Here is a 25,417-nt window from a genome sequence, read left to right as displayed (position 1 = left end):
GCTCAATTTAATTTTTATTTCTATTTTAATTTAGATTTTCCTTTATTATTTGATCTTATTCTTCACTTTTAGATTTTTAATACTTCCTTAAAAATACATTGTTTCCTTCTGAAAACAAGATGGAATGAAAATAAGTAATAATAAGTAATAATAAGAAAGTAATAATAATAAATAATAATAATAAATAATAAGAAAGTAAAAATAAGTAATAATAAGAAATAATCTTTAAAAATTCTGTTCTTTTAGCAAATGTTTCAAGTAAATTAACATAGTTGTCTTGTAAAGTGCAGATAATTTAGACACAATTTAGAAAGGACATATATACACCTCAAATAAAACTAGTCAGTGAGTGAAACAAATCAGTAATCAAGACCTCTGTGACTCCATGTCTTAGTTTCCTAGGACATTTTTGCCTTTCTTTAGTTATCAATCTAGTATCTACTTCATAATCTCATCCCTTTCATTATCTGTGGTATTTCTACTGCATTAATTATAAAAAACAATACTTACTTATTTGTCAACATTCGATAGTCTGCCACTTTAGTGGACAAGTCAAGTATTTGATCCAAAATTTCTCCACATATTTTATAATGCTTTGTATAACGAGCCTGAACTCTTTCCACAGCAATCTTTTCATGAACTTCTTTCTCTCTGAGGATTTGCTCTTCAAAATCAATCTTGGCTTGTTTTGCCAAAGCCTAAGAAGGAAAAAATATATTTTTAAGTAACTATCATGGTGCAATGATTCAACTGAAAATAATGTCATAATTTCAATGGAAAAACATCACTTTTAAATAGATTGAAGACTTCTTTTACATCAGGAAAAAGTTAACCACAAGTGAGCACTTTCATTAAGTACTAACTACGATATGAAGGGAAAGACAATATTTGAAATATTTCACCTTAATTTATCAAGAAAACAGTATAACAAACAGTGATCTGGCCAAAGAAAGACCAATAGGGTTAACAATAAATTAATTCATAAAGCTTTTCATAAAGAAGTCCTGAATGCACAGGTTGCAAGCAGTCAGGAATTTCAGAGAAATGGACAAGTCTGTGTCAGACCTCAACTATAGCTGTCCCCATCATCTCTGGAGCCTCAACCTGGACTCATCTGCTGTGGCCACCATCTTTCCTTTCTTAGTGGGAGTTGTATGATTTGATTTATACTTAGAAAATATTTTTAAAACTCTCTGCTGTTATAGCCTTAATAAGCTAATACAGCCTTAATAAACTTATTTGTGGAAGAACCTATTCTGATGAAAGTGATGAAATACTCAAAGAGTTTGTCACCACCCTGTCCTTGGTTTGTGCTATTACTTTATGGGAACCCTTTTCTCACAGAGTGCAAAGGTTAAACTCAGCCTGGCCAAGCTGTAAGGAAATACTCAAATGATGGGATTCAAATGACCAAATGCTGCTTTTGAAACAGCTATTTCAGCTTCTTGGGAAATCTGTGTTAACCTGCTTCAGGAACAAAACTTGCCTCCTTGTAACTTAACCTAGACAGTGGAAAATGGAAAGGAACTTGGGCTATGGGGGAGCTGCAGTCAAAATCAGACCCTAGTTTGTGTACAAAATTTAAATTCAAATGGTGAGAAGCTGGACCAAGTCTGTAAGCCTCCTTAAGCCTCCATTTCCATATAGCAGAGTGTTAATTCTTGGCATACCCAGAAAAAATAACCATACTATCTCATCAGGGCAATTATTTTTTAATCATAATACTACTCATAAATGACTAGATGTGTGACAATGGATAGCTATGTAAGGTTCATCACTTGCTTTCTTTTTGCTGTTTTATTTTGTATGTTTATTTCATTCTTATTGGGAAACAAATTGGATTGCATGATCTCTGAGAATAATTCAGTACATTTGTCAGACTCAGGAATTACACCAGAATTTGTTGTCCTTGCATTGTTTTGTAAGCCCTGTTTTCAGGGAGAAGAAATTTAATTTAAGTACAAAGCTTATGACATGATGTATAAAGTGTTCGTAGAAAAAAGGAATCCAAGAGACTGGGAAAATTAAATGAGGATTTACAGAGTGACACAAAAAAATGGGTCATAAGGTTAGTTTACCACAGTATCTATGAAGCATTTAAAATATTTAGGATGTGATGAAATCAAAACCTTGAAGAATAGAATTTTCCTGTCAACAAGAGAACAGTTTCCTATCTTGTTTTCCATTATCACCTGTCTTCTTCTCTCTTTCTCTTTCTACTTCCAGGGTTTTCTCCCTTTCTTTCCTCTTCTATTACTTTCTTTCTTATTTTCTCCCTTTCTGGTTTCCTCCCTCCCTCCATTCTTCTTTTCCAGCCAGCTAACTAACTAGTCTTTCTTATTCTTTTCTACCTCTATCATCTACTCTGTGCTAAACCCACCAGTTTCCTGTCTCATTATAGCAAAGTAGGTTGCAACCCTAAAAAGAGAAAGAAGGAAAGGAAAAAGGAAGTCTGTGGGAGGCAGTAAATCTTAGTTGTTATAAACTTGGACTCTAAAGTCTGATAGGGGAGGCTTTGCTCCTGATACACCACTGATGAGATACGTGATTTTGAGCCTTCTAAGCTTCGCTTTCCTAATGCATAAGATGTAGATAAGGATACAGTCCACTTGTAGCTGTTGCAAGAATCATGTTTGTATATAATGAGCATGGTGCAGTTCCTGACTCAAAGTAAAAGCTGAAAAATGTAAAATATTATTGTAATAATTCTTCTTAGTAGCAGGTGGCACCAAAATTTGAAATCAGGAACTGTTTTAATATAGAATATCCAGTTGCCTAAAGGGCAGAGATTAGCAGATTAAGTTCAAAAACAAAATAAAAATGAATTTACAAAGCTTCCAAGATCAAATCACAAGTTACTGTCACCTCTCTCCCCCACTCATTTTTTTCTGTCTTTCTCTTTTTCTTTCTTCCTCTCATTAAAATGATGTGATGGGCAGTGGGCTCAGCCTTTGGGAAATAGTAGTGAGCAAAGCAAAGAAGGTCCTACCTCATAGACTTTTATGTCACTGGGATATGAAAACAGTCAAAAAGACCAGTGAATAAATGTATAACTAGTTATACACTATGACAAGTGTCACTACAGCAAGACTGTGGACATGGAGTACATAACAAGAGGCCTGACCTAGACAAGAAGTGATGTGTGCACAGAGACCTGAATGATGTATGAAGTCGATGAAGTTACATGGCAAGAGCAAGACAGGTGGAAGAAATGACCTTTTGAGGGATTTGAGAGTAGACAGGTGGGGCCAGAGCAGAGGGGACAAAGGAGAGCAAGGCTGCTTGTTAGGGAGCAAGGAATGGAATATGGAATTCCCATATGAAGGCAGTGAGCAAATCTGAGAGTCAAAACAGACTCCTCTGGCTGCACAATGGAAACTGGACTGGAGGAGATGAGAGAGAAGGGCAGGCAATGTTTATGTTAACTCTATTTTCATTTCTTCATTTTAAGCAGGTCTTTTTAAACTTCTACTTTAGGGAATTTCTGCAGGACAAAAACGAGAAACTTAAAACTCCTCCTGACTAGTAAAAGACCAAATTCAAATGCAAAATAATCTAGGATTCTCAAAAAGAGGGGATAGGAGTGCAGGTTTTTAGGTAAAACATGAAGAGGAAGAGACATGCACCCTATTCCCAGTCAGCTCCTGGGGAGAAAAAAAGCCCCAGTGGGAATCGTACGGACTGATAAAAGCTGGAACAGCCTCCCCAAGTTTCCTGTGCCAGCAAGGGGCACATGTGGATTGCAGTAGCTTGCATCTCAAAGACAGCAGACTAGGCTTGTGCCAGATAAATGCAGCATTTGGCTCTTCATTGTGTGGGCACTGTGCACCTCTATGGGCAGACGTAGGCTGTTGGAGTTCAACTGAGGCTGTTATAAAGAACATAAATAATGTCATGTTCTTATATACCTGTTTGTTCTTGCCACTGCATACTCACCATAAATAGATGAAAGAGAACATTGTAGTAATAGGAAGAGTAGAATCCAGGGGTTTTGATATAGACACGAGGGAAAACGGACAAGTTAAACAACAATTTAGTACATGAAATGAAAATGACTTAGTGATGTTTTGGATCGGGAGAAGTGTGGGCAAAGCTTGTTTCAAGCAGACAGTGAGGTTTGGACTCGGCTAACTGGATAAACAGTCCAGGTATGTGTTGGGATATAGAACCTTGAAAGAGACCTGTTCAGTGGGAAAGGTCATAAAATTGTTCTCATACATGATGAATTGGATGTCTCTGATGTATATGGCTAGAGATGTCAAGAAAGCAGTTAAATCTATGTATCCACACCTCAGGCAGCAGAGACTTAAATGCTTTTCATTCTATTGCAATAATTGTATGCCCATTGTTGTGGATGAGATTGTCTGGGAAAACAAGCTAGAGGAGGACTGTGATAGGCTAAACAAATCCTGAACATCTCCAGTGGAAAATAGACAAAAACTGACTCATATAATCTACAAATAAATATTTTGGGATAAAGCACACACCTAGAAGCCAGATCTTGACTTCTATGAGTGATTCTAAACTATAATGCACCAGAATACTCTAGGTAAATAAATGATTCATTCTAGGCCCAAGGAAGGAGTAGTAAACTATGGACCTGAGAAATCATGTGTTATCAGAAGGCAAAGAATTGTGCTTTGAAAATTAATGGTGTCTTGTTGAAAAGAAGCAATTTTAAAACTTTCAGAACCTGAGAATATTCATGTAGAATAATCAACACTAATGCCTACATTAGCAATGGTATGTCATTTGGAAAAAAAGTAAGGAAATGGAAATTTGATTATCTTCAGGCTTTTTGACACTAACACTTTATTCCTGAAGAAAGTGGAGTGGTGTATTTAAGGTATTCGGGGAAAGGAAAGCTGCACCTAGCATTTTATAGATAGCAAAACTGATAATAAACTATAGAAGATATTATCCAAATACAAGAACTCAGGGAATATTGTCCTATGAGCCCTTTCTGAGGAATCAATTGGAAAAGGAGTTCAGATCGTCACAATGACCAAAGACATGGATGGAAGGATTGGTGGTGAGCATCAAATACTTGGTTACTTGCAGACTCAAAACTAGGGGAAGACAGTACAGTATGCAGCAGCTATCTGCCCTGTCAATGGAGGTTACAGAAAAAAAAGATGAGTGCATAACAGGCAGATCATATAAAAACGAGCACTTTTTAAAGAATTGACAACAAAACAGTTTTTGGGTTTTTTTTTTTTAAAAAACTATGAGTTGGTAGAAAAAAATCACAAGTAAACTTAGATTAATGGCAATATTGTTTACCGCTTCTCGATCAAGAGCATCCTGGAAATCTTTAAGTCGTCTTTCCTCATATTGTTTTTCTCTGAAAATCCTATTTTGCCGTAAAACCTCCTTCTCATGGCGAACGTGCATGAGCTGCACAGCAATTCTGCGCTCTTGTTGGGACTGTCGCATGAGCCTGTGGATCAGCTGCTCCTCACGGTAAGCCTCCTGCAGACACCAGTGGAACAGCAGGTTAGTCTTCAAACCCATGCTCAGTTTCCCACTGGGCTATGAATCCTCTACAAGGTATATAAAAGGCCTAGCATCCCTCTAAATCAGTTTCTGCCATTTCATTTAAATTGAACCAATGAAAAATACCAAATTTTTTTAAACAAGAAAATTCCCATCAGAAGTTAAATAATTTTGGTATCTAGAAACATTAGGTCTTGAAACTCACAATTAATTTAAATGAATATTGTACTTATTTTAAACTGTGATTTAAAAATCAAGTTAGGGTTTTTCCCCCAACATTTTATAAACCAGAAATATAATTCTCAATTTATAAGAATGTTTTTATAAGTTTGGAAATGTGTTATAAGCTCCCTAACCAGTCATAAAAGAAATGTAGACATTGTTCAGGTAAAGTCAGCAGATCTAGTTAGTTGGTGGGGACAGGTAAAAATTAGAAGATGTTAAAACGGAAGATGAAGCTAAGTGAAAATGACCTAGTGCTTATCTTAAAAAATATGAGGTCATAATCTGAAACGGAAACTGGTGGCTGCTTTAGGAAAATAGTAAGGGAACCAGTAAATATATATTGGGAGAAACATTAAGTGGGAATCTGAACACTTGGCTTTTGTCCCCCCAAAATGTACCACTCATTGGCTGTGTGGGTTTGGGCAAATAGCTCTGTTTTGCAAGTCTATTTCACAGCAGGAAACAATGAGAGGTATAAATGGAAGATGACCGCTGAGTTCTCACTATCTCTCTCACTGTCTAAACAGAGACATCATGTGGAAAGAAGAGGTAAAGTACTCAGTAGGGATTTAGAAAGATACCTAAACACTGGTTTTCCATTTAAAACTCAACAATCCAATGATTTAGATAGAAAAGCTGGCTTCAGTAATGATACTGCTTCAAATGATCTCTACCACTATAAGATTACAGGAGAAATATTGTATATTTAGCCAAACCAAGATGCAAATAAAAGCAATACTCCATGGTAAATGTTGAAGCCTTAACTTGGGAATTATTAAAAATGTAAAGTTCAAATGAAATGAATATGAAATTTTTCTGTTAGTAAGATATATGGAATTTAAAAGTCATGAGCAACTTTTAAACAAATGTCTCATCTATTTATAAAATTCTAAAAAGCTTCATGTTAATAATTGATTTCCTTTTAATATCCAATACTGGAGGTAAAGCAGAATATAAAAATGGTCACAGGTTCTTCCCTTCTTTTCATTCACAGTCTTGCAATCTTAGCCTAAAGATATCTCCATCAAAAAGGAGAATCTATTTCTACACTCCTTAAAAATAAGTTGTGGAGTAACCATTAACTTGAACCAAACAATTAGATATCAGCTAAAGAAAGAACGTGTACAAAGCAAACATGAAAAAAAAATCACTTGGGGTCTGATTTTCTTAATTCTCTCTGCCATTTCCAACATGTGCACAACCTGGTCTACTAGAAAGCAAGACAGGGGTACTGGCCTTCTCCTGCAGGGTCTGATGGAGCTATCAGGAATCAGCCAGTTTCCCACCCACCAACTGCCCCGCTGAGACAGCACAGCACAACTAAACCACAGTCCACACTGGCTACTGCATTTGTGGAGTGATTTTTGGATACAAGAGGCACAGACTCAATCACATATTTTAAAAATACAAACTTGCTTTATTATTCCACGTGAACTCTAGAAGACTATGCTGTGCTTATATGAAAAGGTGACTCAGTTGGCAAGATAAGATCTGCTCATTCAACCCTTGTAAAGAGCATGCTAGATAGGTCAGCTATGTTTTCATTCTTGTTGGATGACAACACATTAGGGATAAAATGGGATAGAGATAAATTATTGTAGAATGGTTGTGTCAGTGCTACATTTCATCATATTTTTATTTTTAAAAATATTTTTATTAGTACATCTCTGCATATGTAGTGTTTACATTCATCTTAGGGACTAGGCATGCAACATATCTTTATTTTTTTTATTCCTCTTCCCTATCCCTCCTCCCCACACTTCAGTCTCTGGATCCCCTTCCCATTGCAAAAGATCTATCTCCTTTTTTTCTATTTACCATCTTTTTAAAAAACTTATTTGTACTGTGGGATTTTCATATAAGAGAAGCGATGTAATATTTAAGTCTGGTTATATTTTGATGATCCCTTACATTTTCTCATAGGAACAAGATTTAAGCTATAGTAAACCTAGAACAGAGATGTATTTGCAATAAATAAAAATAATAATAAAAGACTTGCTTCTATTTGAATTCTTGTTACCATATTTGAGGATGATTTCAACAAATATACAATCCAGAATAGTCTCAATTTGATTGTGAGGCCTTCTGCTTCTTCCAGGATGGGCGCTAGAAGCTTATTCTGGTCTATAACCATTGCCTTATTTTCCAAAGAGGTGTAAGCCGCTTTCATAAAGAAATGGACCACTGCAGGAAAAACCTAATAGCTAGGATCTTTTATCTATAAAGTGATGCAGAGGTCACTAGTTCCAATATCCTAGAAAAGGTCCTTGTAAAGCAGAGATAGTTGATTTGGGGTAAACCCCAAGAAATAGTCAAGATGCTAGCTTAATAACTACAGAATGAAGTTATAGTTTGATCTGTGAAGTACTTTAAACTCAAGAAATCCAAAATTAAACTTACTCCCCTTCAGACTCCTTCTTCTTTCGATATTTGTCCAGCTCAGTTGGTAGCACTTTAATAACCTACTCGGGGACCTAATAATAGGGCCATTTTAAATTCATTCCTACCTTACCATTCCTAATCTTCAGTTCTCCAAGAGGTGGTCTATCATATCTCCTGGTATACATATTATATGTCCTCCCCCATCCTTCTCTATATTCTCTGATACCACGGCTACTTTGGGGAACATCAGCCCTTCACTGCCATGCCTTCCTCTTCACTTTAACTCTCAACAATTATGCTCCAAAAAATCAAAGTGATCTTCCTATCTTTGAAGCTCATCATTTAATTCACATAATATCATTTATTGACTGAACACTGGGCAAGACATCGAGTAGAGCACACATCTCTAGTTCTTTCACCAGCTCAACCCAAATGAGGGTATATAAATTTCAGGGGGAAAGTGCAACAACTTGGAAGCTATGGAAACATTCCTGATAGATTCAGTGCCAAAAGACAAGAATTTGGGGCTGGCATGAGAATCATTGAGAAAACAAATCACGCTTTGCATGAGAATATTCTGTGCAGTAGTGTCGCTGGTGTCAGCTACACACTGTACTCAGTGGAAAGGAAGCTGTGGGAGTAGACTCCTTGCTAGGTGTCCCAGACTAGCCTTAGAAATAGTAGTTCCTCAAACATTGAGAAGCAGCAGCAAATGATGAGGTTCCCATGTTGGTAATATTCAGAGCCTTGAGTCTTCCTTACGTCTGTCAGGATGGTTGCTGGATCTCCAGCTTTAGTCTTGACAACTCAGTGCTAATAGTATCCTCATGGGAAGTATAGGAATCCAGAAACAATTTATTTACCCCATTTTCCAGGTAAACACAAGCCCTAAAGGATAAGCAGAAGGTGGAGCAGAAACAAAACCTTGTAGTTGACACACAGGTATTTGAAACTTAAATGCAAGTGCGTCTAAAATTTCATTATGAAGTAATAAAATTTAAAATATGTAGTTATTATAAAGTCTACCTTCAAATTATCTGGTTTTCATAATTTATAGTTCTTCTAATTAAAAGGGAGATGATGAAGCTGATTGAGTAAAATATAAATGAATCTGAAAAAATAACCTTCTGGTACAAAGAGATATTCCAGAGTTGTTCTTTGAATTTTCCACTAAGAAGGGAGTGGAATCCTTAGTAAATAATTTCACTTCCTCATACAAGAACAGAACCTCTGAGCAGATCAGATGTGGTTGGTTAATGGAAAGAGCATCTTCAAATGGTTTTGTTATTTTAAACATACAGATTTGTCCTATTTGCTTTCACAGTCAAACTCACCTTCCTCCCCAGCCTGCAACTTTTATCATCTTCCTTAACCCATAAATGCCACCTCTGTCACCCAGGTATAGAGAAATCTACAAATCTGGCTTTTAGTACAAGCATTTACTCTCCCAGGTCTAATGAGTTATTAAGTCCTATTGATTTTGCTTCTAAAATACTTCTTGAAGCCACTTTTCTCAATCCCTATTGCCACAAACATAAATTTAGACTGAGATAATCTTACTTGGATTCCAGGAACAGCCAAAATTTGTTTTAGCCTCCTGTAATCTAGTCTCCAAACCAAAGCCAGATGATTTTTTAAAAGACAAATACGACCTTGTTCCCTTTTGCACTCAAATAGGAAACTGGAAAATCGATTTCTCTCTATCTAGCCCATCATGATTTGGCCTCTGGTGACTTCTGCTAGATGACATGACTTTTGTTAACTAAAAGTTCTAAGCTTTTCCGTGTGATTTTCTCTGGCTTGGAAACACATTTTGCCTCCTCCCATTACAGCAGCCCTCAACTCTACTCTACCACCTCCACCTTCAGTTAGCATGACCCTCTTCATTCTTCTATCACCAGACACCACCCTCTGCCCCAAGCTGGGTAGCCTCCCTCCTCTGCTTCACCTACCAGCACACCCCCATCACCTTCATAGAGCTCTCACCCTTGCTTATGTACAGAGCCTCTCTAAAGGGTGAGCTCTATGTGAGACGGTTTCTTGTTATTCCTGTGCACCCTTGTATTCCTGAGGCTCCCACAAGTACCCAGAGCACAGAGGAGGGTCAATAAACACACTCAAAGTAAGGGTTGCTCAGTGATTATCCAGTGTAGCTAAACGAGAAGCACCTCTCTGGAGCCCAGGTCCAGCATGTGCGATTCAGTCTGGATGGGATCAGGTAATGCTGAGGCCACTGGTATAAGGGACCACATATTATGAGCCCCTGGAGTGGAAATTGAGCAAATTGAGAGGATGAACAACTCTTTCCTGTTTTAATTAAAATTACTCCTTTGTCTCTTAAAAGTAACTACAGATATAAATGGTTCACATCAATTTTAGATTGCTTTTTTGTCAGTATTTTTTATTATGGTAAAACATACATAGCTGAATTTATTATTTCAGTGATTTTAAGTGTACACTTCAATACCATTAAATACTTTTACAATGTTATGCAATCACAAGATTTTAGATTCTTTGGTAAATGTGCAGAGACTTTTTTTTCCCTAAGTATATTTGCTGGAGTTTTTTTGGGGGGGTGTTTTTTTGTTTGTTTGTTTTGTTTTGTTTTGTTTTTTGGTTTGGGAGATCGAATTAAGGACCTTGTGCTTGAGAGGCAGGTGGCGGCACCACTGAGCTGAATCCCCGGCCCATGTATTTGCTGTTTTGATGTGAGCATGTACCAGTGACATTTACTTCGAATGGCAGACATAGCCACATTTATGTGTACAGAAGAGCACAGTTTGCACAGTTGTCAGCACTGTTATTTAACTCACACCTCAATATCTTACCTCCTGTGCTTCATGGGCGATTAACTGGTCCATTAACAACCTCCGCCGTCTTTTCTCCCTTTGTTCTCGGGCAAAAGCATCTTCTTCTAGGCGCTTCTGGATTTTTTTAATGTAGTCATCATCTGAGTAAGTGTTTAACAGGTCGGTAGTTGTATGGTCTGCTGTATCTAAACCAGTCCGGAATGCACTAAGGGCAATAGTTTTTATTTTAGATTTTAAAAATATGATGATGAGTTAACACTTACGATGGTGGAAGACCTCTGGAGAGGGCTCCCTTGAATGCTCTTTTAACTGATTAATATAACCATTGAAATGAATATTAGATCTTTAGTGTGACATCCATAGCTTATCGATAGATTCCGTTTGCTTGTCCCCATTTCTGAGCTCTGTCTCTGTGAGGTCCTTACCGTAGCCTTCTTTCTAAACCCATCACTTTTTGTAGTTTCACTTCCTAAGATTCCCACCTAGAGATTCTGGATTTCTCTCCCTCTTCTTTTACTGGCTCTGTACTTCTTTCATCCTCTGTTTTGAGTTAACAGTAGGCTATTGATAGCTCACATGTCAGGGAAGGCACACCTCCATGACAGCAGACTAGATACTAGAGAACACTCCTATGGATGGTTCCATCCACTACCACTCTCTTCTTATCAATGACAATGCAAGTTATTCTCCAGACTCCCAGATGAATTTCTGACACCTTAGGACATTGGCTCAGGCCCTATTGGAAACTCAGCAGTTGGAAGTTAACTTGCTGATCATGTTACATGCATAAGCATAGATCTAACCTGGCCTCTATCCTAACTTGTAGCCAAAGCTTGAAAGATCAGAAAGAGCCCGATAGTCTTTCCAAAAGAAAATAAACATTAAATTTAGTGAGACAAATGTTAGCTAGCATGAAAATAGCAACAACAACAACAGCAAGGCAAGGCATCAAGAGCTGGTGGGGGGAGATGAAAGAGGGACTTAAGGTGGTTACATACACGTACCAACTTCCCATGTGGAAGGCACACATTACTACACACCCGCACTAATAAAACAAAAATGTTTAAAGGTGTCATTAAAAATGAAGGATACATTTTTATATATATCACAATTATATCAATTCTTTTCTGCATATGTCTCTAAAAAGTAAATAGAACACAATGGCACAATAACATAAGATGTATTCTGATGGTTACTTGCCAAGAAATAATGATTTTTTTGTATTGTGAATAATCACTGTTCTTAATGTTCTGAGTAATATATATTTGATTTAGAACATAGCAGTCTAATTCATAAAACAAGGACATGTTATTTAAATATGTAGAGATTAGTCATCAGTTCTCCTAAAGAGATAATCCTGTAAAAGCACAGCTAAATTGTTTTGTGATGCAATAATTGCATATTTATAATGTAGACCATATCATATTATGATCATAATTTGTAGGTTTATTGCTCTCTGAAGAATTTTGAGCTATAAAATATATAAATGGATCTAATGCTGGCAAAAATAATTTTTTTTTAATGGGGTTGGAGGGAAAAGAGGGGAAAAAGAATTGAGATGTGCTATGTACATGCACCAATTCCTCACAATGAATGTAATCATTACGTGCTGCAAACGCGTACTAATAAAAATAATCTAAAATGTTTTTAAAACAGTGGCTAGGAAAAGGTACAGATAAATCTATCAAAATTACAGCATCCACACATTGAGGTGATACTCTTAAGTGGAATAAATAGGACACACAGGTGTAAATACCAAATAGTTTCTCTAGTGTGAGAAACTGAAAGTGTAAATAAGTACTAAAAGGTATAATAGATAATGTGAAATAGGAAAAAAAGGGGCAAAGGGGAAGGGGAAGTGGGAGCAGTAGGGTAAAGGGAAGAAGGGAATGGAATTAATATGAGAAAATGAAAAAAAGCAAACAAAGTCTCTGTAAATAGGGAGGGATGGAGGGGTTGAAGGGAGGGCAGGGGAAGGTGGAAAATATAAGAACCAAGAGATTATATAAAGGTGCAAATTTCCAGTGATGAATGTCATTATATTGCATACCTAAAATGTACCAATAAAAGGATATATAAAGAAAAAATTACAGCATCCAACAATCTTAGCTAAATAAACAAATAAAACAAATAGTATATATAATTTGCTTGAAAATTTAAAAACAAAAGACCTGAGAAACCCTGAGGGAAAAGTAGCTGTGGGAGCTCTTCCATTGCTAGCATTGATACTATATTTCATATGGTATTTCATTCTTCCACAGAAGAAAAAATACAGACTTTGAAGTGACAGTCCTGTCCCTTAGGAATTGTTCAGAGGCAGCCTGTGAAAGAGGCAGCTACAGAAATTGCTCTTTAGGTTCAAGCTGCAAGATTTGAGTGTTCTCTGACATCAAGTTAGTCTGAAGTTTCTGAATGGGCTCAAAACATCATCCTGGATTCTAAGCTAAAACTTTACAAGGAATTTAAGAAGTAGTGATTAATAAATGGGCTTAAGAGGACCATAATGAACTATAGCCTTTATTTTCTTTAAAAATTTTCCCTAGACTCACTCACTTACATGCTCTGTGCTGATGAACAGATGGTACCCAGCTGAAAGACCATTTCAAAATTTTGAGATATTTCCTACTTGTTGGTAAATAGTATTCTCTGTACCTCCTTTCCTGGGACCCCTCAATACCCAGAAATTTACTACCATTGAAAACAGTAGTGTTTTCCAAGCCCCACACCAGCATTCATTTTGAATAATTAGTGTCTTTGTCATGTCAGTAATTAAGGGTTTCAAGAGGGTCCCTGACCAATACAGCTGCAAACATTTGTCTGTTCTCTATTGCTTTTGCCAATCCAGCCAGTGTCTAGGTCTCCATCAGTTACCTTCAGAAACCTCAAAGCAACAGTTGTTACATTAGTTTAATTGGAAGAATAAACATAGCATAGAAAAACTTCACACTGTATAATATCTACCTTCCCTGTAGACTTTATAAAAGTTGTTAATAATTAATTTAAATTTTAACTCTTTTTATCTTTCTTCATATACATTCTTAATGAAGTTTCTCCAAAGTGAAAGACTTTTAGAGTAGATATACTAGACAAATTATTTCTAAATATTTAAGGGTTACACATAGAATAGAATCCAGTTTTGTGATTATTTAAAAAGTTCATACCCCACCTTTCTTTTGCCTGGAGATCCTTTTCTATTAATGCTTCAAACTTCATAATCTCATCAGCGACATCCTTTAAAGAAAATTTATCATCATTTAAACATTTTCATGCAACCTTCCCTACACTCTTAACTGACTGAAAGTCTGAAAATTGACTTCAGGTCTTTTTTATGTATTACAATTTATTATTAATGGACTTTTTAAACTCAGGAAAATAGTCAAATACTAAAGTGAGGTCAGAAAAAGCCACTGTGGGTAATGTTTTTTGGAACTCAGCTATAAGATATTTTGTAAGTATTTTTAAAAATGTGGATTAATTTAAAATACAATGGATTTAGGAATCAGGGAGATCTGTCAATGTCTGCTTTACCAGCACTGGTGAACTTGAGTAAAATATGTTAGTTTTTAGGATCTCAGTTTCCTTATCTACAAAATAGGGGAAAATAATACTCTACTTAGAAAGTTATTTACAAATTAAATTGTCAATCCACAGCCAGATATATAGTAGATACCCAATAATGGTAACTACTACTATCTTCTTATATCACGCAAGAGAAGATTAATAATCAAGAATTAGTATCAGAGTATTGCTTTCCTTAGGAAATATGACAGATTCTACCATATTATAAAGAATGGCAGTTGGTATGTTCTAGTAAAATATCACTACTATAGATATTGTAATTTTAAATATCCTGATAGCAACAAGTGACTTAAGATTCCTGGAATTCACAGCAACATAGTACTGCATGGTCCAAAGGAATGGTATAAGTGTATGTGTGTCTTACCTGGCCCTTGCAGTACCCATGGCAGCTATGAACTATTACAGTAGCAGCCATTCTCATATACTTTGTAGCAGCCATAGAATCTTTCTAATCATGGGAGTTCAGACCTGTACTGCCTTTTAATAAAGAGTTTTTTATGCCTAGTCTAAAGCTAAATTTTCTCTTTCTGAACAAATAGTAATATAAAGTGGATTGGCTATGCATAGACAAGTGGGATTTTGAAAACAAGTAGACAAGGATAGAGACAATTTGAAAAGAAAGTAAGAATATACCACTGTATATTTTAGACAAAGACCATTCTTTCATTAAAATAACTACAACACAATAGTAAAGGATTATCACTTACCGCTGCCTCCTGTTGCTTTTTCATCATTTTTTGGGCCTCGAGTGCTTTCAAAGTTCTATTTGATGCAGGTTTAGGAATTTGTATGATAGCTGCTTGGATTTTGGCCATTATTTCATTTTGTCGTCTTCGGTTTAAGCGTTGCTGAGTATTCCATACACATTGGTTTAGTTATTCGGTTTGTCAGAATAATGGGCAATGTAAAATTTATTGAAATTTTCAGAATCAAACATTTAACCAATAGACTAGGTACCATAATTGTGTAATGATAAGAAGCAATTGTCACTCTCATTTACATGAAAATTATATTAACATACAATTGTGAAATCCTCAAATTATATCTGATAAATATGTATATCATCATTCTGTGTTACGGCACTAAAGGATAATAAAGGTGTTCCAATACAAAAAAAAATTATTATACTTTCCTAACCCTGCCTTTGTGACCTGCCCAGTCATGGGAATAGAAAAGCCTGTCTCTGAAGATTGTAGGGAAAATTCAATCTAGGAGAGTCTGTAAGAAGGCTCCAGGGAAACCCAATAGAAATGACAGTTTATCCCAAACCCAGCTACAAAGTAAATGTAAGCTAGTGGCTACCACAAACACTGAACTGACACGCAGTTTATTTCATTATTGGTTCATCTCTTCACTATGTAGGCAATAATTATTTTAAAGAAATATAAGCAAAAGGATGTAAGTGAAATGAAAATAAAAGCCTAAAACTTAGAAGAAATATTTTAAAACTAAATGATTGAAGAGGTAACCTATGAAACCAATCATCACTTTACTACTAAAGTATTATAATAGAACTAGTAAGAGATCATTAGTTTCTATATCTGCAGATAAAATTTAATTTACCATCTAAACTGTAGAAATTGAACATAATTTAAAACTTTTCATTTTACTTTCCAAAATGTGAATTTTTATGTGTAATATGTATAATGTATTTACCTTTTGCCTTGAGAAAATAAGGAAGTCACAGGCTTTTTTTTTTTTTTTTTGCCCAGTTTGCTTCCTATGATCATTTTTAACATAACTTATTTCAGAATATTTAATGGTGTCACATTTTCCTTTTCCAAACTTTCTTTAGAAATTGTCAGCATTAGATTTGGCACTTTAAGGCTGGAGTGATTGGTTTCTGATAAGTTAGATGCCAAGCTCTTGGTCTCAACTTAAATACTATAGTCTCTTGCCATGCAATGCCAGGGGAAGTGTGTGATCCACGGCTTTGGCAAGTAATGGAAGCATAAGATCTTCCAGCACTTACTTCTTACCTTTCCCTCCTTACCTACAAGAATGCAGTCACCATTCAGGAATATTAATTTCTTATCATATATATATATATGAACTTAAAAATGATTTTATAGTGCAATGGGAAAAACTATAATTCTTTTGCCTGTAGTTTACACATTCCACATACCTAGCCATCTGAAATTCTTCTAAAAGTCTTTAATGATTCCATACATCATTATCCAATCATGTTCTTAAGGAAACACATCATTAAAGATTTTCAAAAAAGTTTGAAAAGCAGCAGAGTGTTAGTCACAGCAGAAAGTAAGGGCCAGGAGTAAGTCAAATCAAGTTTAACATAGTTGGAAAGGGAAGCAAGCATAGAAATACCTGATAGGAGAGAGATCCAGCAGGACAGGAAGACCAAAAAATTTCAAAAGAGGGCAATGAGAGGGGAAAATGTCTGCTCTGTCTCACTCTGAGGTAACAATGGTTATGAGCCTTTGAGTTTTGTAATAGCTAATAGCAAACCCCTTTCCCTAAAGTAGCTGAGACATATATTCCCATGAGGAGAAGAGATCAAGCTGTCCTGCCCCTCCACAAAAAGGGAGTTAGTGTTCTCAGCCACACTTGGAGGTGACAGTCACAGGAGTAGGCACTAAGAGAAGGGGCAAGGTGAGGGGGAGGAAGGGCAAAGTTGTGCTGCATCACTGCATCCACAATGTGCACTAAAGGAATAACTCACAACAGGGTACTATGTCCATTTCCTGAATACTAGGAATTTCTGGGAAAACTGTTCTATAAAACCTCCTAGGTATTAAAACATCTTTGTTTTTCCCTGAAGTTTTGAAATTTTTCAAGTTTCTCAGAATGCACGTGGGCAAGATCTTTTTCATTTGTTTATATTGTTCTTCAAACCTGAATGTGACCCCATCAGAATGAATTCAGTTTGATGTGGTACTAGATTTTTAAGTCTCAAGATGAAGAAAATATTTCACAAGATTTTGCTATTAGAGAATAAAGATTATATTGCCATTATGAACACATATAAATTTATCTTTAAAATAAATCTTCTATGAATTATCATTGTTGATAATTTAAAAATTAAACCTTCATGTCAGTCATTCATATTTTTAACTGATCTGAAGACAATTCAAAATGATTTGAATTTCTTATCAAACAGCCTAGTATATATTTTATAGTTATTTTCTTCAATGAATTATATTTATATTCTTGGAATACATTTTCATATAAATAATTTCATTAAATCAATGCCAACATATCAGAGATAATATGCGAAACCAGATTCTTCCCATTATTTAAGCCACTGCTCAGTAAAAAAAAGAAGAAACATTAAATTTCAAGGCACAAGTTTCAGTTCTGTTACCTACTAACTGCATAAAACAGGGAAGTTACCTAAACCCTTTGTGTCCCAGTTTCATCATCTATAAACTGGGAATAATAGAAGTACATGTATCACAGGGCTACTTTAATGATCAAGTGAGCCAATATACACAAAGTGCCCACAACAAGGCTTGGCATATCACTGTGTACATACAATAAACATCAGTCAGTATTAATATTACCATATAATGGTCACCTGCATCTCCTCCATCTGCCTTCAAAGAAAAAGGCATAACTATCTCTTTCCTAGGATCTCTCCTCCTCCACACAAATGAATAAACCATTGATCGTCTCATCTTTTCTTCCCAGAAGACATCTTTCCATTTGGTCTTCATACCACATCTATCTCCGGTGGCTGATTCTTCTTCTCAACTGGCAAGTTGTCCCACTTTCTGTTACTGTCTTAGCTGCTTTCTTATTCTGTCTCCTTTACCTCCCTATTTCTTGAAAGAATAATCTATTCTCCTTTGTCATCTCCAGTTTCCTCCTGAAGCCATAGCAATCCATACCATACCAGAAAAACATTTTTTTCTCCCAAAAATGTAAATTCTAAGAAGGTTGAGGCTTTCTCTGTGTTCATTTGCAAGTGCTTGGCATAACGTGGGAACCTGATAAACATCTGTTTAATGAATGAGTGACTCTGGAAAGTCAACCCTGACCAACATGAAGCCTAAGGGGCACTTGTTTGTCTTGGTCTAGGGCAGCTTTTCCAGCACTTATATCAGCTGCCTATAGTCTTCGTGTAGCTACACAGAAGCCCAGTGATCAGGCAGGTAGAGATCACTGACCTTGTTTTTACCATCGAGAGAAAATTGTGTCTGAAAATTTTTCTAAGACTGGCTCAAAGTTAACCAGCTTGTTTATGAAGAAGGACATAGTACTACATTATTCAGATTTAATTCTAATCTAATTTCTAGCTCTCCATGGGTATTAACTCCATTTTGTTTATCAAGTTTATAAAGGTTCCATTAAGAAACCTGAAAATAGAGATGGTCCTCACATCTATTATGTCATTGTTGATTCATAAATTAAATTTTAAAATTTAATTATTTCCATCTATATTTACTGTTTTGCATCAAAGTTGCACTAAATATTAATTCAGGGGCCTGGAAATTAATTCACTTCACTTACCATAAGGAAATAGCATAGGGACTGAAAAGAATTTTCAACTAAAGGTGTATCAATTAATCAGAGCACATTTACTGGGAATTTGCAGTGTTGAATGCACTGTACTAGACATATTTATTGAATTTGAGGTACTAAGGATCATAAGGTCACATGATACATAAATAATGAACATTTAGTCAATAATCTTAGCATTAGGAGGTTAACATCTAAAAACTGAAAATTACCTGTGCCCCAAGTCCCAGAAAAGAATCCAGAAAGTCCAAACAGAATATATGGAAAAGAGAAATTTTGGAAGGAAGAGAGATTATAGGGGTGACTTTGGGTGTGAGGGAAGAGTGGGAATACACAAGTCATATTCAAAGACACACTATCAATCATCAAAAAAAAGAAGGACATAATGTGAAATAGGAAGAAAAGGTCTAAAGGAATGGGGAAGTGAGAGGGTTAGGGGAAAGGAAAGAAGGGAAAGGAAAAAATATGAAAAAAGGAAAAAAATGGAAACAGTCTTAGTAAATAGGGAAGGGTGGAGGGGGTGAAGGAAGGGCAGGGGAATGGGGAAAAAATAAGAATCAAGATACATCATGTAAAGGTACAAGATCCCAATGATGAATGTAACTTCATTGTGTACCTAAAATGTACCAATAAACTTAATGGAAAAAAAGACATAATGCTGAGGACTATGAAGAAATAAAGTTAGAAAGATGGGTTGAGACTGTTTAGGGAAAGATTGTGAAGATCAGGTAAAATTAGAGACAGGATATATATGTAAAATGATTTCTGAGCCAAAGAAAAACACAATGAATCTGGACTTTAGAGGAGATTCATCTGGCAGTTTACTAGCTTCAAGCAAAAACCCTGAAGCTGGAGAGATATTGAGGAGGTTGCTGCCTGAGTATATAAGGAGATCTGAGCAGATATAAAGGTAAAAATGGAGAGAAGTGGGAAGGCACAAAAAGTATTGGGAAAGAGGAACAGACTTAAAAACTATTGACCATGTGAATAAAAGGGATATGGTACCAAAAAGTGGATAAGTTAAATTAGAAATATTAACAAAACAAAAATCAAACTTGGTCAGTAACACACATAGGGACATATATACCTGATGGAATTTCTTTGACAGTACCACAGCTCTGTCATTATTCTTTGCCAAGTTTTACATTGTGACATGCTTATCAGGTCTCTTTGTGTACCTACCTCTCGGGAAGCCTCGCTTTTCATGTTTTGAAATTTTAAACTTGCTAGAGGCTGTGTGGTTGGTATTTGTACTCCAGTCAGCCCACTTTTCTTCTTTTTCTGAAGAGCAATGTACAATTGATATAGGAGTTTTGTTGCTGCTCCGGGCTTTTCTGTAATGATGCTTTGGACCATATTCTTATCAAACTGCACACTGAGAAGGTGAAGTGTTGGCTCCAAGCGGGAAAAATTATTAAGTCTGGCTGTTGAAATCCTAGGCATTAAAATACTTTATTTAATTAGACACTAGTATTGAGCTAAAACAACAAATATCAGAGAAACTAGCATGACACAATATTATGAATTATGCCATGTTCTTTTAAATGTATCATTCCTCTCTAAAACCACTGAAAATAAAAATATACTGAAATTTTTTTATTGTTCATGTCTATCTGAACTCCATTTATCTTTCTGGAATGAACTAAAATTCATTAATTTTATATTATTTTTTGCTTGAAACTGAAAATAAAAATTTTATAGAAAGCATAGAGAGATAATCAGACACCTTCTTCCAAAGAGAAAAATTTAACTACAGTTTTCAAAACTATTTTACTTAGAAGACAGAATTGTAATTTAGATGTCCATTTCTACTGATTTCCCACCAAAAATGATACCTCAGACTTGAGAGAATTGCCATATATTTGAATGCCTAAAGAAAGAAAATGCTTAGGAGTCCTAGCCACCTTACTCATCACATGTATGTGGAAAAAGAACTGAAAGTCACCTGTCAGAGTTTTGGTCTGAGTCATAACCTTGGGCTACAATGGTTAGGGACACCATAATTCAGGAAGGAAAATCCAAAAGCAAACATTACCCATTTCTAAATTTTATCAAAGCTTAGCCCTCGACCAAGAAAAAGGAAGAACATGTCCTCTTCTTTCACTTGTATAATATGGCTCCCAAAATGCAGAGGAAGACTGTAAATATTATAGTTCACCTAACTATTAGGCTTTAAGATGGCTTTTATGAGCTGGCCAACATATTCAAGTATAATAATATTTTTTATGGTAAGTTTTAAGGAAAAAAAATTTTGGAAATGTAACTTTCATGTAAATCAGTGGAAGTTCATGCTTGTTAAAGAATTTGTACATTGAACACAATAGGATAATCAACAGTTGTTTTTGAACACAGAAAAACTACTGGGACATCTTTGCTTAGTCTCCAGAGCATATGATGTAAATGATGACCCCTCTGAGGGAATAAGGAATATGTTCTGGGAGAAGTCTTCTCCTTCTCTACGTGTGGCCCTTATTTGCCAAGGGACTACCTTCTCTCCTCTTTGACACCTGGTGAGGGAAAACAACCTTTTGCAAGGTAAGTAAAAGCTGTCCTCCCAAAGATATTCTTATATATTTTTTCCTTTTTACTAGTATGCTCATTATTCACCCTTTGAGAAGAACTAAAAACATTCTAAAACAGATAATGTAGAATTAGATGAGTTATTCTTAGAATTAAGTCATTTCTTAAACAATAAACTTCGAGTGATTAGCAGCATGTAGTTTATAACTTTTATTTCAGATTAAGGAAATTAAAAGTATTAGACAAGATGCCCACATCTTGAGGCCCGGCAATAGAGAGTTACCTAAGAAGTGGATTTTGAGAAATAAGGATCTTTTCTCTACCAATTATATTATTATGAAGGTCAAGCCCATGGATTTACTCATCTTTTCCTTATTTAAAAGAAAGTGAGACATCCCAAGAACTTAAGACAGATGATATTCAGTTGTCAGTAAAAGGAAGTCACTCTCTATGGAATCAGCCTGGGTGCCCATCAAAAGATGAATGGATAAGGAAAATATGGTATACATACACAATGGAATATTTATGCAGCCATAAAAAAGAAAGGAATCATGTCATATGCAGAAAAATGGGTAGAATTAGAGACTATCATATTAAGGGAAATAAATCTGACACAGAAAGACAAGTATTACATTTTCTCTCATACATGGGACTGAGAAATTTTAAAAAATGACTTGAAAGTAGTATAGGGATTAAAAAGGTTGGGGGGAAAGGGAGAAAGAGGAAGATAAGAAAGGGTAGTAGAGAAGATATATATGATCAAGATATGTGCATGTATGGAAATGCCACAGTGAAATCCATTAATTTGTATAATTACTATTTATTAATAATTATAATTTAACAATAAAATCATAAAAAAGGAATGCAGGAACTCTTAGTGAGACAGAAATTCTTCCCAGTGGAAAACAAGCAGGGCTGCTGCAGCTAATGTTACTCATTAGTTACTCCAAACACTGGACAAGGATATGAAATAGATCATGTGTTCAGCTTTCCTAGCCCTGTCCCTGGCACAATACTGCTTTATTATTTATTTATTTCTTGTACAAGGGATTCTCTATTCTGCAAGACCAGCACCTTCACAGTTGGGTCAACCTGTGGCCTGGCCAATAATAGCTAGTTTAGAACAGTCATTCCTCAGTATCCATAGGACTTTCATTCCAGGATCTTCTACGGATATCAACATCCTTGGACATTTATACAACGGCAACAATATTTGCTTATAACCTATGCATATCTTCTCCTATACTTTAAATCATCTCTAGATTACTTATACTACTGCAATACAAATTCTATGTCAATATTTTTATACTGAAGCTTTAATTGATTCAAGATGTTTAAAGACATCTGTTTATTAGGTGACCACTGAGCTATACAAGAACACAACAAAGAATACAGATTTTTACAGAATTAGTCCAAGAAATTCACTAAACAAACTAAAAGCAGCAACAGAAGTCATAAATAGCAACAACAACAGATCTTGGGGAGGTTCAATAATTTTAGTTGCCACATGATATTATTTTCAATGTTCAATTTTCAATATGAGACATATGGAGAAACAAGAAGGTACAGCCCACACATAAGGAAAAAAGTTGGTAGAAACTCCCTGAGGAATACCAGCAAGTGCAATTCCAGAACATAAAAGTACTGCTATAGCAAAATATTAAGTAGAAAAATAAGTTTAGAAAATATATAAAGCCTCAAAAACCTCTGAGACATCATCGAGCATACTAACATACACATATGGGTATTCCCAAAATGAGACAAAATGAAGAAAGGAGTAAAAAGAATAGTTGGAGGGCTGGGGATTTAGCTCAGTGGTTGTGGCGCCTGCCTTGCTAAGCATAAGGTCCCAAGTTCGATCCCCAGTACCAAAAAAAAAAAAAAAAAAAAAGAATAGTTGGAGAAATAATGACCAAAATTTTAACAAATTTGATGAAAGTTGCGAATCTACACATTTAAGAATCTCATTGATCTCTAAATAGGCTAGTCTGAAGATATCTGTGCATAGATAATCAAGCAGCAAGAGAACATCAAGTCATCACAGAGAAAGGTTTCCCAATAAAATATGTAAATGACTTCTCATCAGAAACCAAGGAGGTCAGAAGGCCGTGGAATGACATATTCGAAGTGCTAAAAGGGAAAGGGTGCCAATCAAGAATTCTATATTTAGCAAAACCATACATCAAAGTTGGAAGTATAAATAAAAACTACGAGAGAGAATTCGTTGTCCACATTTCTACCATATAAGACATACTAAGAAATTCTTAAGGCCTAAATGAAAAAACACTAAATAGCAACTCAAATCACATGAAGAAATAAAGTACTATACATGTAGAGTTAATTATATAGAGAAATATACAAAAGAGTTTAAATGTACTTTCATTTGTAGCTATTTTCTTCCATCTGACTTAGAGGATAATTACATAAAACAATAATTTAAAAACTGGTCTGTTTGGATGTCAATAATTGTATAAAGGAAGGAGGAAAGAACTGGGATATAGAAATTTTTGTATGGTAGTGAAATTAAATTAGTATTTATCTGAACCATCATGATTTGGCTTAAAATACAAATTATAATCCTCATGGCAACTTCTACGAAAATAATTCAAAATTATACTAAAAGAAATAATAAGAAAATTAAGATTTTATTTGAAAATATTAACACAAAAGAAGGTAGCAACGGAGGAGCAAAAGACATATAGAAAACAAATACCAAAATGGCAGATTTAAATCCTACCTCTTCCATAATTACACTAAAAATAAAAAGAATAAATAACTATATTTACAAAGCAAGTATTGTTAGACTAGATGCAATAACTTTACAAAGATTGATGCAATAAAGTGTTTACTCACAGGAATATACTAAAAATACTGAATTGTATCCTTTAAAATGGTGAACTGTGGTTATATGAATTTTATCATAATATAAATACTAAAAACAAAAATATTATGGAATTTTAAATTAGCACTTAAGTTCTATTTTATATTTTTAAAACACAAGGGCTAACACTAATTTGTCACTTGGATCATTATATATTAATTCATTTCTTCTCTTAATAAAAGGAATAATCAATTTTCAAAAGAAAAAGTAACCTGGCCTATGAGTGCAGGAATATGAAAGATACTAAATGAGAATATAAATTTCTCTCCTTTGTACTCCTGAGGCAATAAAGAATGTATATGTGGGGAAGCAACACTTACCATACCAATGCTTTGATTGGTTTAGGTTTGGAAATAATCTTGTGAATGATGATCTATTAAGTTAACATTGAATACTTCAAATGCCTAAATATTTAACTTTTTAAATGTATTAATTTCACTAACCTGCTGTCTGAAAATTCTGAAAAATCATCCTGAAGTTCAAATTTGTGCAGAACTTCTCCAATCAGATAGCCACTGGAAAACGCCTTTGCAAATGACTTGGGATCTGAATTTGAATACATTGATATAAAAAAGTAAAGATACTGTTGCAATATAACATGTACATAGAGTAAAATTCTGTAACTTAACTTGAACCCAAATGCCATTAATATATTTCTAGAGGGCCAGAGATTTAGCTCAGTGGTGCTGTACCTGCCTCGAAAGTGCAAGGTCCTAAGTTTGATCCCCAGTACCAAAAAAAAAGTATATATTTCTAGAAACATCTTTTAATAACTGAAGTAAAAGATTTAAGTTTGACAGTAGACAAGAATCTCCAAATAAAAATCAATAGCTGATGAAATATAAAATTTTGAAAGTGGAAAATGATTTCAAATTAAAATGAAACAAAAGACATCCAATAAAATTTCTAAAGAACCCTAGATCTAAAAACAAACCTTCAAATTATTTTATAAAATTACATTCTATTACTTTAGTTATTTATACAACATATTATGGAACATATTCTATCCAAGTGAGGTTCAATCTTAAATTTTAAAATAAATATT

At 35.0% G+C, this 25,417-nt stretch overlaps 1 protein-coding gene across 4 annotated transcripts in view; it reads right to left on the bottom strand.

Moving 5' to 3' along the window:
* The window catches only part of Spef2 (sperm flagellar and cilia associated 2), a 163,079-nt gene that overhangs the window by 125,453 nt on the left and 12,209 nt on the right, over positions 1-25,417 (bottom strand). For all 4 annotated transcript variants that reach the window (XM_087189290.1, XM_013073533.3, XM_021261506.2 and 1 more), the window contains exons 2-8: positions 24,816-24,918; positions 20,154-20,406; positions 15,200-15,340; positions 14,080-14,144; positions 10,932-11,118; positions 5,284-5,472; positions 511-698 (exon numbers count right to left, since the gene is read on the bottom strand). In XM_087189290.1, coding sequence (XP_087045416.1) covers positions 511-698; positions 5,284-5,472; positions 10,932-11,118; positions 14,080-14,144; positions 15,200-15,340; positions 20,154-20,406; positions 24,816-24,918 — 1,126 coding nt within the window. The remainder of the gene's footprint in view (positions 1-510; positions 699-5,283; positions 5,473-10,931; positions 11,119-14,079; positions 14,145-15,199; positions 15,341-20,153; positions 20,407-24,815; positions 24,919-25,417) is intronic.

The sequence above is a fragment of the Heterocephalus glaber genome, unplaced genomic scaffold (genome assembly GCF_053883595.1).
Source record: "Heterocephalus glaber isolate CG9 unplaced genomic scaffold, H.glaber_assembly_v1.0 deba00001538, whole genome shotgun sequence".
Lineage (NCBI taxonomy): Eukaryota > Metazoa > Chordata > Mammalia > Rodentia > Bathyergidae > Heterocephalus > Heterocephalus glaber.
The sequence above is the reverse complement of the archived record's forward strand: the minus strand, read 5'-3'. Positions and strand labels throughout refer to the sequence as shown.